We start from the raw sequence: 12,667 nt of genomic DNA on the forward strand, positions 1-12,667 counted from the left end.
ATACAACATGTACACACGGTTAATACAACATGTACACACGGTTAATACAACATGTACACACGGTTAATACAACATGTACACACGGTTAATACAACATGTACACACGGTTAATACAACATGTACACACGGTTAATACAACATGTACACACGGTTAATACAACATGTACACACGGTTAATACAACATGTACACACGGTTAATACAACATGTACACACGGTTAATACAACATGTACACACGGTTAATACAAGCCAGTCACACGATACAGGACTGACCCTCTAGGTGCGGGGCAAACCCTAACAGGACCTCAGGATCGCTCAGGATGTGCTATACATTAGGTTCCAGTGTAGCAACGTTAGCATCAGGAAGTGGAACTTTCTTCTCACCTCGTCTTTCTTCTGTTCATCAGTCTTCTCCTCCAGGTAGACAGAGGAGGGCAAGTACTTCCTAACTGGAGCCTCTTTGGGGGCCTCACTCACTGAAAGCACACACACACACACACACACACACACAAACAAACACGCATGCACGCACGCACGCAAAACAGAAACACAGAGACGCACATTAAAACCATTTGGCGATGCAAAAATCTACCAACGAAAACAGATCCGACCATTGCTACACAGATTGTAGAGGTATGTGGAGAATGGAGAATGGAGATATAGACAAAGTTCTGATGGCAGTCTTTGCTGAGGTCACACAGTATGTATGTGTATGTGGACTCTCCAGTCCAGTAATCTACCCGTACCTGGTGTCATGTCTTTGGGCTTCAGGCTGATCTTGCTGTGCTGGCCGTTGGAGCCGGCGAGCCAGTCGGAGGCGGTGAGCGCCGGTTCCCAACACACCGTTGTGTCCGGATACACATCGTCCTGGAAGAACTCTTTCTGCAGACGCACGGGACACACACACACACACACACACACACACACACACACACGCACACACACACACACGCACACACACACACAGTAAAATCAAAGATGGTTCAGAAAAACGTTCAAGTTTTGTTGGCATTATGTGTTGTTTGTCTACACCTACTTATTTGTATGTGTTTTTTTATGCAATATTCAATTCCATTACATTATGTTGCACCAAAAATAAGTTCTCCTGGCTTAGGTTGTGCAGCAGTTGAAATTCTATTCTATTCTATATGAGTACATCCTAATACACAACTACCATAAAATATACATTTCTGATCAGGCACAAAAGTTGGAGTGAAAGAGCAAAGTTGGATTTAGTGGTAAGTAGTGTTCCCATGTGTCCACTAGGTGGGGCAGTTGCCTCACCTTGACCCGGGGCACTCTAAATGCCACAGGTTCGATGGTGGTCTTGGTGAGCATCAGTCCTCTGGCTATCTCCACGTCACGCACACTGCACTCTGTCTTGGGCAGGAAGGCCAGGCCCTGCACACAGCACATCATCACAAGAGAGGATGATTCAAGTCTAAGACCAATGGAATATGAGTCATGGAGAGAAGGCAATTCTATTAGATGGGAAAGGTGCAGAGGGGCGCTATTGTTACAAAAAAAGAAATAGAAATATATATCTACACCTACTAGGCTAGGGCAAAACTAATGACTACAGGACTAAGGACTACACTTCATGTGGACATTAAAGTTTTTCACACACACACACACACACACACACACACACACACACACACACACACACACACACACACACACACACACACACGTTTGAACAGCTATAATATTATTTTCCAGATGTTTGCAGATGTTTGCCTACAGTCTACAGTTGAAGGACGGTCTCTCCATGTGCACACAACATGTATGATAATTGGGAGAAGAAGGCAAAGAGGAAAGAAATCGACTCATGTAAAGTCAGAGGGAGTTCACCACAGCACCTTATGTGGCTCAGATGAGTTGAAGCTGCTGCACTCCAAGAAGTACGGCGCTTCTTGGATGATCTCGAAGATGTAGACGCGCATGTCACCCTGGAAGAAAACAAAGGCAGGTTAGGTAGGAAGCACAATCTAGATACAAGCCATGTGGGATCGATCAGGCATACTGTTGTGTTGTCATGAGATCCTCTGTGTGTCTGTTTGCTCACCTTCCCGGTGAGGATGACCACGCTGGTGTCAGGGTCGTAAAACAGGATGAGCGTGGAGGGAGAGTTGTCTGCCGGAGCGGTGGCTATGACTCCGGAGGACAGGGACTCGGCGGAGTACAGGTATAGCTCTCTCTCACTGCGACTGAAATACAGGAAGCATCAGCGGTGAACTTCTCTTTCAACTTGTCCACTGCTGCAACAATGACACTTGATTACCAAGGCAGGGGGGCAACAATAGGCTCTTTCACACACAGATCGCGCAAAAATTGCCGTTTAGGAGTCCCGTAAAGCCAGCCGCCTCGCCACAGAAATTGCTTTCACACAGAGCCAAGCAGCACGGCCACATTACCGTGCTGCTGTGTACTTTCAGGTGAAATCCCCTGCTCCCGGATTGAAAGGCGAGCGGAGGGATTTCCTGCTCCTCCTAGCCCAAATGTATATTTTCATAGGTTAGTGTAGCCTAGGCTACTGTATGATGAACGAATTCATTCAACAAGACTTCCCTCCTAGTCCGCTGAGCAGGGAGGATAGTGCACGCGCATGGTGGGCGGGCAGATCGATATGGTGTCCTACTAAAATTGGAATGATACACGACCGCCCGCATATCAAACAGCTGCAGTCTGCATAACGTTCGTCGGGGGAATAGTATAGGCTATAAATGCACATGACTACTCCCACGTTAGTAGTTTTTGTAAGGGAATGCACAGAGCTGATTTCGAGAGGGAATAACCTCAGACCAACTCGCCACAGACAGCTATAGCCCTCTGAAGCTTATTATTATATCCGTTAATTTTACCTACTAATGTCAACATCGTTTGAGCATAAAGCCTAACCGCACGGAGCATTCATCCTGGCGTCCCTGCAGTCATGATTGTATAGGCTACTTTTTTTACTTTCACTCCTGCACTTTCTTGATACATGAGGTGATTTCCCCTGTCATTTTTTTTATGAATGAGCAGACCATTCGCACCTTTTCCGGCTCGCTGCGACGACCTTTCAAGTGGAGGCGGGTTGCCAGGTAACCCGGCGCTGTTACTACCTCCCGTCGCGGGACAAAAGGCGTAAAACAATTGTCCACCAAAGCGCGTTCACGACTTTCACATCGGAGGCGCTAATCCTATTTTCCGTGCATTTTTCGGCTTTCAAGGCCGGTGTGAAAGAGCCTAATGACACTGGATTACCAAGCCGGGGGGGGGGGGGGGGGGGGGGGTTTAAATTTAAATTTGGCGCGGGGAAAGTGTCATTTGTTAAGATCTTTATTTATCTTTATTTCCCCTTGGAGCGAACACACCGTTGTAAAAATGATCAGTTGACGATGCTGAGATCGTCCGAGGTTGATATTTGGATTTACTTTCACCTGCTTTTTGCCACTTTTCAAAATGTCCAGACAAAACAGCAGGCCTTCTGCATCTCTGGAAAGCCTGCTATTGTTAGGTTAATGAAGTATTATTGCTAATTAATTTTAATTTAATGTAGCCTGATTTAATTTAATTTAATTTTAAATTAAATGTTTGTCATAGATGTTGAAGTGCATGTTCTGTACCTGTCGAATCCTGACACCAGGAGGTATTTGCCATCACACACCCAGACCACACGAGCTCCTCTGTGGCCCTCGGGACCTGGGCCCTCCTAAAAAAGAGTGTGTGTGTGTGTGTGTGTGTGTGTGTGTGGGTGGGGGGGAGAGATGGGTTAATTAAGCAATAAAGCCATGGTTAACAGTGATTTAATTGCCTCCTAGCTGTACTAACTCACTGCAAACCACAGCCTCTTGTGGCTTATTGCCTTTATTAAATAGCAAAATGGCTATTTAATGGCTGTAATTAAAATGTGTTAAATATTTTATTTCTTATTGTTATTCCGCCAAGCAATATAGTATTTGAAGACTGGTCAAACAAAATAGCTGCTATGCGACACATGTACGATATGAGAGGTGATTTAGTGCATTCATATTTAAATGAACGGTTGTGCGGTCACATGTGTATCCGGAATTTTATAATGGTTTTAGGACTCAGCCAATCAGAATTGAGGGTTGGAGCTATACATTTTATAAATGCCATTTTCACAATACAAAGCTAAGGAAGAATCTGGGTGTTGCACGTACCTGCACAGGTGCAGCAGACTTGCGAGGGTCATAGATACGAACTTTCCCATCTTTGCACACTGTGGCCAGCAGCTTGCCATCTGGACTCCATGCCATTCCAAAAATCTGAACATGACCCACAGCAGGGAACAGAGTGGGACCATTAATTTTAAATGTAAATAAAACAGTAAATACATATCCAGATTTCCTGTAGTGAATTCACAGTTTACATCTATCTATGTTCCTCTTCTTAGCACGTTTTACTAGTGTGACAGATGAGTTCCATCAATGATATGATTTTAAGCCTGAGTAGCTTTTGGCTGAACTGTTTTTCCACATTTAGCCTTAAATTCAAAGATCTCATCAGGCGTGGGATGATGGTTCCTCACCTGGTCCTGGTGTCCAGTGAGCAGGTTGACCTGCTCTCCTGCCTCCAGGTCCCACAGCCTGACCGTCTGGTCATAGGATGAAGACACCAGCAGGCCGCTGGCCAGAGGGTGGAACTTGATGGAGTAGATCTTCTCTGTGTGGCCTAGGAGTGGTGACAGCAGCTGTCACTCATCTTGACTTTTACTTCATTATCACCATTATCTTTTTCTTCAGTGTATAAAACCACATGTATGGATGTACTGTGCTTAGTATGTTTCCTTTGACCTGTGAATCTATTGTACTGGTTGAATTGAATTGGTAAGCGGGTCGTTTGTGGTGCCGGTCTTACCCCGCAGGATGACCTCAGGCTCCGTCAGGGTCTCTGTCAGCCCTCCCTCTGGCACCTGCCACACCCGGATCTTAGCATCATCACCAGCTAGCATGAACACAGAGGGAGACAGGCATAACCAATCACACACACACATCACAAGCTAGCATGAACACAGAGGGACACAGGCATAACCAATCACACACACATCACAAGCTAGCATGAACACAGAGGGACACAGGCATAACCAATCACACACACATCACAAGCTAGCATGAACACAGAGGGACACAGGCATAACCAATCACACACACATCACAAGCTAGCATGAACACAGAGGGACACAGGCATAACCAATCACACACACACACACACACACACACACACACACACATCAAGGTAGCATGGACACAGAGGGACACAGGCATAACCAATCACACACACACACATCAAGGTAGCATGGACACAGAGGGGCACAGGCATAACCAATCACACACACACATCACAAGCTAGCATGGACACAGAGGGATACAGGCATAACCAATCACACACACATCACAAGCTAGCATGAACACAGAGGGACACAGGCATAACCAATCACACACACATCACAAGCTAGCATGGACACAGAGGGACACAGGCATAACCAATCATACACACACACACATCAAGGTAGACACACAGATTGTAGAAAAATATGGACGTAGCCACCGATCACCCATTGGTTTGTGAGCTGTGCGATCACTGGACAGGCGACCTGTCAATCACTCCACCAAAGCATAGTCTTATCGTCTATTTTGACTCTAAATTTGGATCATAATTTACTATTGTATTGTTCCTGCACTTATATTTCTGTGTTGCTGTTTTTAATGTGTAAAGCACTCTGTGCATTCGTGCTGGGAAGGGTGCTATATAAATAAAGTTTGACTTACTTTACTTACTTACTAAATGAACATCATGCTGTGTTGAAGAAGACTTGAAACTAGCGACTGAGCCCAGAAACTCATTAGAAAAGAGTTTACTGAGGTCATAAATCAAGTGAGAAGTCGGGTCATTTCCCCACTGACTTCTATACAATCAGACTTTCTTTTTGCAGCCATAAACTGTACAAATGGGTGAGTTATATAAAATGTCACCCCCCTCCATACAGTTGTCATGAAATGGGCAAATTAGCTAGAGACCAAAACGGTTTTGTTGTAAACATGTTTATTTCTGCTGTAAAGTGTTTTAACATGGGGCTGAATGGCGAATGACTCGCTTTTGGAGCCAGCCTCAAGTGGCCATTTGAGGAATTCTAGTTTTTGCCACTTCTGCATTGGCTTAATTTTTCCAAGACGAAGGTTGCTGCTTGGGTAGACAGTGAGCAGTGGAAATAGTATAGGCACAAACACACATACAAAAATGCACATGTGCCACACACACACACACACACACACACACACACACACACACACACACACACACACACACACACACACACACACACACACACACACACACACACACACACTCACCCACAGCCAGCCTGTGTGTGTCGAAGGGGTCCCAGCACAAGTCAACGACATTGACAGAGTTCTGGATGGTGGGCAGGGCCGTGTCTGCCAGCTTGCCAGGCTGAGAGAGCTGGGGAGATGAGAGGGATAAATCAGTCTTGTTCACATGCACACACGCACATGCACACACACACACGCACACACACACACACACACACACACACACACACACACACACACACACGCACACGCACACGCACACGCACGCACACACACACACACACACACACACACAGTGGTCTGGTTTCTCCAAAATAATCCAATTATCTTTGACCGATACAATGCTTCCTGCCTGCTCTGTTCCTTCAACGTACTGTCAGGTTAGGGTCTCATTCCACCTAATGCGTTACCTCAAAGACGCCAATCTGGCCGCCGGCGATGGCGAGCGGCACCGCCACACGCTGGCTGTTGGCGCAGAAGCCGTCGCACTCGCCAGGCGTGGTGAGGTTCAGGCCGCGCAGGTTGGTGATGTGGGTGTCCCTGTGCAGCACCGCCCCCTGGATGTGACGGAACTTTGAGCTGGGCCCTAGAGGCCAGACGGAGAGGTCGAGATGAAAATAAAGAGACTTTATATAGTCACCATCATCACATTTGGAGTTGAACTGAATCAGTGAAGGAGCAAATATAAATCCAGAAATGGCAATCGTATGTATGTACAGTATGTATGTATGTACTGTATGTATGTACTGTACTGTATGTATGTATGCATGCATGTGTGTGTCCATACCCAGCAGGTTGTGGATAGCCTTGGTGGTCTGGCTGGGGCTGGGGAGGAAGCCAGAGGACAGGCCTGAGGTGGAGGAGGGCGAGCGGGATGGAGCGGCGCTGCTGCTGGCCGTGCTCAGTGGACTGCTGGAGGTGGAGCAGCCACGGGCCGGCTCCTATAGGACAGTATGGTGCCTGTTAACTTGTTGCAGTACAAAGTCTGTCCACTTTCTATTCCTCCAGGATTAGGTTGGGTTCCCCAAAAAGAATCCATAGCACCGTAACTTCTAGAGTAAGTCAATTGAACCGATGGGATATTAATTACAGATGTGTTAGTCACCTCCTTGCTCCCCCCACTGGGCAGTTCCTTCTTCGCAGGCGTCTGATTGGCTGGTGGAGCCTTGGGTTTGGGCTGTTTGTCTGGGTTGAGGCTGACCTTCTCCACCTGAGAAAAAGCAGATACAGTATGAAATACTGGAGGCATTGATTCAATATAAAGACTTAGCATGTGTTGTGTTCAAATTCTTTTTTTCGGTTAGGGAGGATCCTAACTGAGTGAAGTGACTCAGAAGTACATCAGTGGCAGCCATGATAAGAGCTGTATGAATTCTCTAAATGCTAAGGAAAGGTGATTCAATGCTACCTGACTTACAGTAGCTCGTATAGAAAGGAAAGCCGGTAATGCCGTCCCACAATGCCTTGCGGCAGCAAAGTGACGCGCCGTTCGGCGTGATTCAGCCGAGTAGCTTGATAACGTAGAAAAATGCTAATTTCTCAGCAACCGAGCGACTGAGTAGGAAATGGATTTGATCGTTGATATCAGCGTGACTTGTACATGTTGGATCAGCTAGTGATTTCAGTCACTAAGTGGCGCTTTGAGCCCGGCGTAGCCTAGTGTTACCTACGTATGTAGCAGATTGTCTTAGCACTGTGTCTTTCTTTGACCTCGTGACCTTTTCCATCGTGGTCAAGAAAAAGAGTGGTTAAGAAACAGGCGTTAGGACCCACTTTTTGACGATTGGAATCCAGCCCTAGAGGGGAGGAGAACCTTGTTGTTGACCTGCTGTGATGCTGAAGCGTGACAGGAGATCCATACCTGCTCGTTCCCTCCTTGCCACCACTCGTCAGCAGACATGGCTGGAGTAGCACCCACTGTGTCCGGGTAAAGGTCTGCGTGGAACTCCTGTCTTATTCCTGACTGTTGGAGGATGACATCACACACACACACACACACACACACACACACACACACACACACACACACACACACACACACACACACACACACACACACACACACACACACACACACACACACACACACACACACACAGTGTGTGGTTACTTTAAACCCTGTCTGCAATCCAAATTTCCCTTACAGAGAATTGATTGGTAATATGAATTGAACTGAATTGAATATGTAATGTATTATTAATATGTTTTCTACAGTGCAATATTTTGTGCACACCTTGCGAGGGACATGGTAGCTGATTGGTACGATGCAGCTGTCCGTCAGCTGAAGCACACGCACCACCTCACAGGACATGACGTCCAGTGCCAGCTTTGGCACCGTGGCAACCCCTCGTGTGGAGGCATCCGTCAGACAGTGGCTCACTGCACAACGGACGGGTCAGAGAGAGAGAATGAGGAGAGTGGAGGAAACCTGTGTACTGTATGTGATAACATCTGTATGTGATAACATCTGTATGTGATAACATCTGTACTGTATGTGATGACATCTGTACTGTATGTGATAACATCTGTACTGTATGTGATGGCATCTGTTCAGCCACACATGACAAAGTCCTACCTTGAGAGAGGAATGGATCAGAAGCAGTGACTTCAAAGCAATCGACCATAGCATCTCCCTGTGGAGGGTGGAGAGAACAGAGTAGTAATAACATCAGTAGTGAATCAGACAAAGATGATTTCAATCTCCTGTCACACCAAAATTATTTCTGGTAAAGTGGATATATTGTTTAATAGCATTTGTGTTTCTGTTGATATTAATTAGTTTTGATTAACTTCCCCTAACCCCCCCCCCCCCCCCCCCCCCGGATTTCCCCCCATTTACCCCACAATTGTACTTGGCCAATTCCCCCTGCGGTCCTGGTCGTTGCTGCACCCCCTCTGCGAGTTGTAGACTCCCTACGATACATGTGTGTGAGGGGTTTTTCACGAGCAGGATGTAGCTCGTGGGAGGATCACGCTCCCCCCGAACAGGTGCCCTGACCGACCAGAGGAGGCACTAGTGACTAGTGCATCGACCTGGACACATACCCCCAATCCAGCTTCCCAGTCGCTGCAGTACCCGGACGTGTTGATATTAAATCTAACAGCACGTAAACACTGTCACTGCTGTTTGTCTTTATAAGGCACTGCTCTTCCTCTTCCTGCTCTTTTATGCAACTTTAGGGCGGAAATATTTTCATGGGCAGTTGACGTCAAATCAGACCAACTGACAGAAGTGTAGAATAGAAAGATATCAATCCATGTCTGATCTTACCCCGGCAGACAGGATGAGCAGACCAGTGTCGGCGTCAAACAGAGGCATCAGGGTCCTGAGAGGGCGAGAGAGGAGAGAAGAGGGTGGGAGGAAAGGAGAGAGAGAGATAGAGAGATGCATTCAAATTAAGCGCAGAAATTGCACTTTGATATTACAGTCATTCAAACTTGTCACAGGGGCTATGGGCTGAAGATCTACAAAAACACCACTAGGTGGTGCAATACACCCGCTACTAGGGCAAAAAAAAAAACAGCAGCACTTTTAGCCAGGTCAGCAATGAGAAGCCGTGCGGCAACATTTCCACATGTCTTGATCGGGGGGATTAGGGGAATAGGAACAAGTCATTATAAATAACAACTTAATTCAACCAAGCTGAAGCTGTTTAGTTGCACAATCACATCCACTCACACGTGGTGAGCAGGCAGACTCCTTCTCCTCTGCTGTTAGCTCGCCAAGGAAACAAACAGCATTCAGGCCCCACAAACAATGGGCTGTTTTCAAACAGAGTCTTTTGTAGGCTAAACATCGCCTGGACTTCACCCTGGAAAGCCAGCAGGCCCCTAAGCTTCTCGCCCGGGGCGACACAGGCGACCACCCGACACGGGTTGCAGTGCAGCAGTCACCTGCCTCCTCCCATGATCTGAGCTGACGTCAGCAGATTGAGGGATGAAGGTGCTGAAGGAGATTTTCACTGAATGGAGAAAGTAGTAAGTAGAATTGGCTGCAGTGACCAAACCAAACAGGAAATCATGGCTTAGACCAGAGGCACGCAAGCACAAACACGGGCCATGGCTGGCAAATCTCCCCTCACTCACTCACTCACTCACTCACTCACTCACTCACTCACTCACTCACTCATATTCTCTCCCTCTGTCCTCACTCTATCTTCCTCTCCTCCCATCACCCGACTAAAGAGGGCAGTGATGGGAGCAGTGGTGGGCATTATTAGGGCTGCAACTAACGATTATTTTCATAATCGATTAATCTGTCGATTATTTTCTCGATTAATCGATTAGTTGTATGGTCTATATATAAAATGTCAGAAAATGGTAGCAAATGACGATCAGTGTTTCCCAAAGCCCAAGATGACGCCCCCTAAAATGTCTTGTTTTGTCCACAACTGAAAGATAATATCAGTTTACCGTCATACAGGAGTAAAGAAACCAGAAAATATTAACATTTAAGGAGCTGGAATCGGAGAATTTAGACCTTTTCTCTTAAAATTGTACTCAAAACAATGATCAAAATAGTTGTCAATTAATTTTCTGTCGATCGACTAATCGATTAATCGTTGCAGCTCTAGTGGGCATGCTCTATTATTCTGCAGGGCCATCGCAAAGAGAGAGACAGAGACAGAGACAGAGAGAGAGAGAGAGAGAGAGAGGGACAGACAGAGAGAGAGAGAGAGAGAGAGGGACAGACAGAGAGAGAGAGAGAGAGAGAGAGAGAGAGAGAGAGAGAGGACAGAGAGAGAGAGAGAGAGAGAGAGAGAGGGACAGACAGAGAGAGAGAGAGAGAGAGAGAGAGGGACAGACAGAGAGAGAGAGAGAGAGGGACAGACAGAGAGAGAGAGAGAGAGACAGAGAGAGAGGAAAGAGGGTGGCGGGTGATCTGAGCCACTTCACATCGCAGGCCCAATGAGCCGTGAGACGCAGCTCCAGATAGGCTGATAGAAGTGGAGAGGCCTGTAAGAGACACGGCTCCAGATAGGCCGATAGAAGTGGAGAGGCCTGTAAGAGACACGGCTCCAGATAGGCCGATAGAAGTGGAGAGGCCTGTAAGAGACGCGGCTCCAGATAGGCCGATAGAAGTGGAGAGGCCTGTAAGAGACGCGGCTCCAGATAGGCCGATAGAAGTGGAGAGGCCTGTAAGAGACGCGGCTCCAGATAGGCTGATAGAAGTGGAGAGGCCTGTAAGAGACGCGGCTCCAGATAGGCCGATAGAAGTGGAGAGGCCTGTAAGAGACACGCCTCCAGATAGGCTGATAGAAGTGGAGAGGCCTGTAAGAGACGCGCCTCCAGATAGGCTGATAGAAGTGGAGAGGCCTGTAAGAGACGCGGCTCCAGATAGGCCGATAGAAGTGGAGAGGCCTGTAAGAGACGCGGCTCCAGATAGGCTGATAGAAGTGGAGAGGCCTGTAAGAGACGCAAGGCTTTATGATGACCACCTTGTGTCATGGTGCTATTCCTGAGAGAGACCACACGGCTGCACATCCACATCAACCCAGAATGACAGAGCGCTGATGTCATGCTCTATATATGACAGGGTAATGACAGACTTTGGTGCGGGCATCTTAAGCGACTGTGCATGGCAGCGACACGCAACGGTTTATACAGTGGTGTGTGTGTGTGACAGAGAGCAGAGCGTATGTGTGCATGTGAGAAATATATTTGTATGAATTTGTATGAATCTCTAAAGGTCCTTACACATCAAGAGCGATGCGAATATACGGCACGAAATTGCGATGCGAGTTTTGACCCACCTGTCAATCACAGCCACAGATGTGTACACGTCAGAAGCGAATTTCTGAAAAATCGTCCGTGGTTTGAAAAAATAAACACCGCAATAACGCTCAGCGAAACCTCGCCGTTGGTATGAAAATATTATTGACGTGCAAATTAATCGCACGAAGAAAACGCTCCCGATGTGTAAGCTGCGCACATTTTCACATTTCACATTTTCTGCCAAACAAACCTCCATTAATACTTCCATAACTCTAATTACAATAGCTCACATCCTTTTATCTTGAAAACATCGTTTAGAAACCATCCACAAATGATGCTGCTGTGGATCTTGACTATATCATTTTTGTGAGTACAGTGTCAGACTGTTTGAGAGGTCATTTTGCACATAGAAATTTACAATAACAAGAGTTAAAGGAATAGTTCACCCAAAAATGAAAATTCTGTCATCATCTACTCCCCCTCATGCCAGTTGAAAACACAGTTGAAGTTTGTCCATATAACACACAGGGAGGTTACCGGATAACTCCACACCAGAAACCACAATTAAGTGCAAATTGTAACTATAGCTGATTGACTTGCAACAGATAATGGTG

At 46.6% G+C, this 12,667-nt stretch overlaps 1 protein-coding gene across 2 annotated transcripts in view; it reads right to left on the minus strand.

Moving 5' to 3' along the window:
* Positions 1–12,667, minus strand: part of coro7 (coronin 7) — a 166,057-nt gene that overhangs the window by 2,416 nt on the left and 150,974 nt on the right. For both annotated transcript variants that reach the window (XM_083649659.1, XM_083649658.1), the window contains exons 10-26: positions 9,610–9,664; positions 8,914–8,971; positions 8,572–8,717; positions 8,200–8,301; positions 7,444–7,548; positions 7,126–7,279; positions 6,749–6,924; positions 6,360–6,468; positions 4,867–4,953; positions 4,538–4,680; positions 4,170–4,274; positions 3,612–3,697; positions 2,069–2,210; positions 1,863–1,952; positions 1,285–1,401; positions 747–882; positions 385–476 (exon numbers count right to left, since the gene is read on the minus strand). In XM_083649659.1, coding sequence (XP_083505785.1) covers positions 385–476; positions 747–882; positions 1,285–1,401; positions 1,863–1,952; positions 2,069–2,210; positions 3,612–3,697; positions 4,170–4,274; positions 4,538–4,680; positions 4,867–4,953; positions 6,360–6,468; positions 6,749–6,924; positions 7,126–7,279; positions 7,444–7,548; positions 8,200–8,301; positions 8,572–8,717; positions 8,914–8,971; positions 9,610–9,664 — 1,903 coding nt within the window. The remainder of the gene's footprint in view (positions 1–384; positions 477–746; positions 883–1,284; positions 1,402–1,862; positions 1,953–2,068; positions 2,211–3,611; positions 3,698–4,169; positions 4,275–4,537; positions 4,681–4,866; positions 4,954–6,359; positions 6,469–6,748; positions 6,925–7,125; positions 7,280–7,443; positions 7,549–8,199; positions 8,302–8,571; positions 8,718–8,913; positions 8,972–9,609; positions 9,665–12,667) is intronic.

This window comes from Poromitra crassiceps (genome assembly GCF_964638095.1).
Source record: "Poromitra crassiceps genome assembly, chromosome: 13".
Lineage (NCBI taxonomy): Eukaryota > Metazoa > Chordata > Actinopteri > Beryciformes > Melamphaidae > Poromitra > Poromitra crassiceps.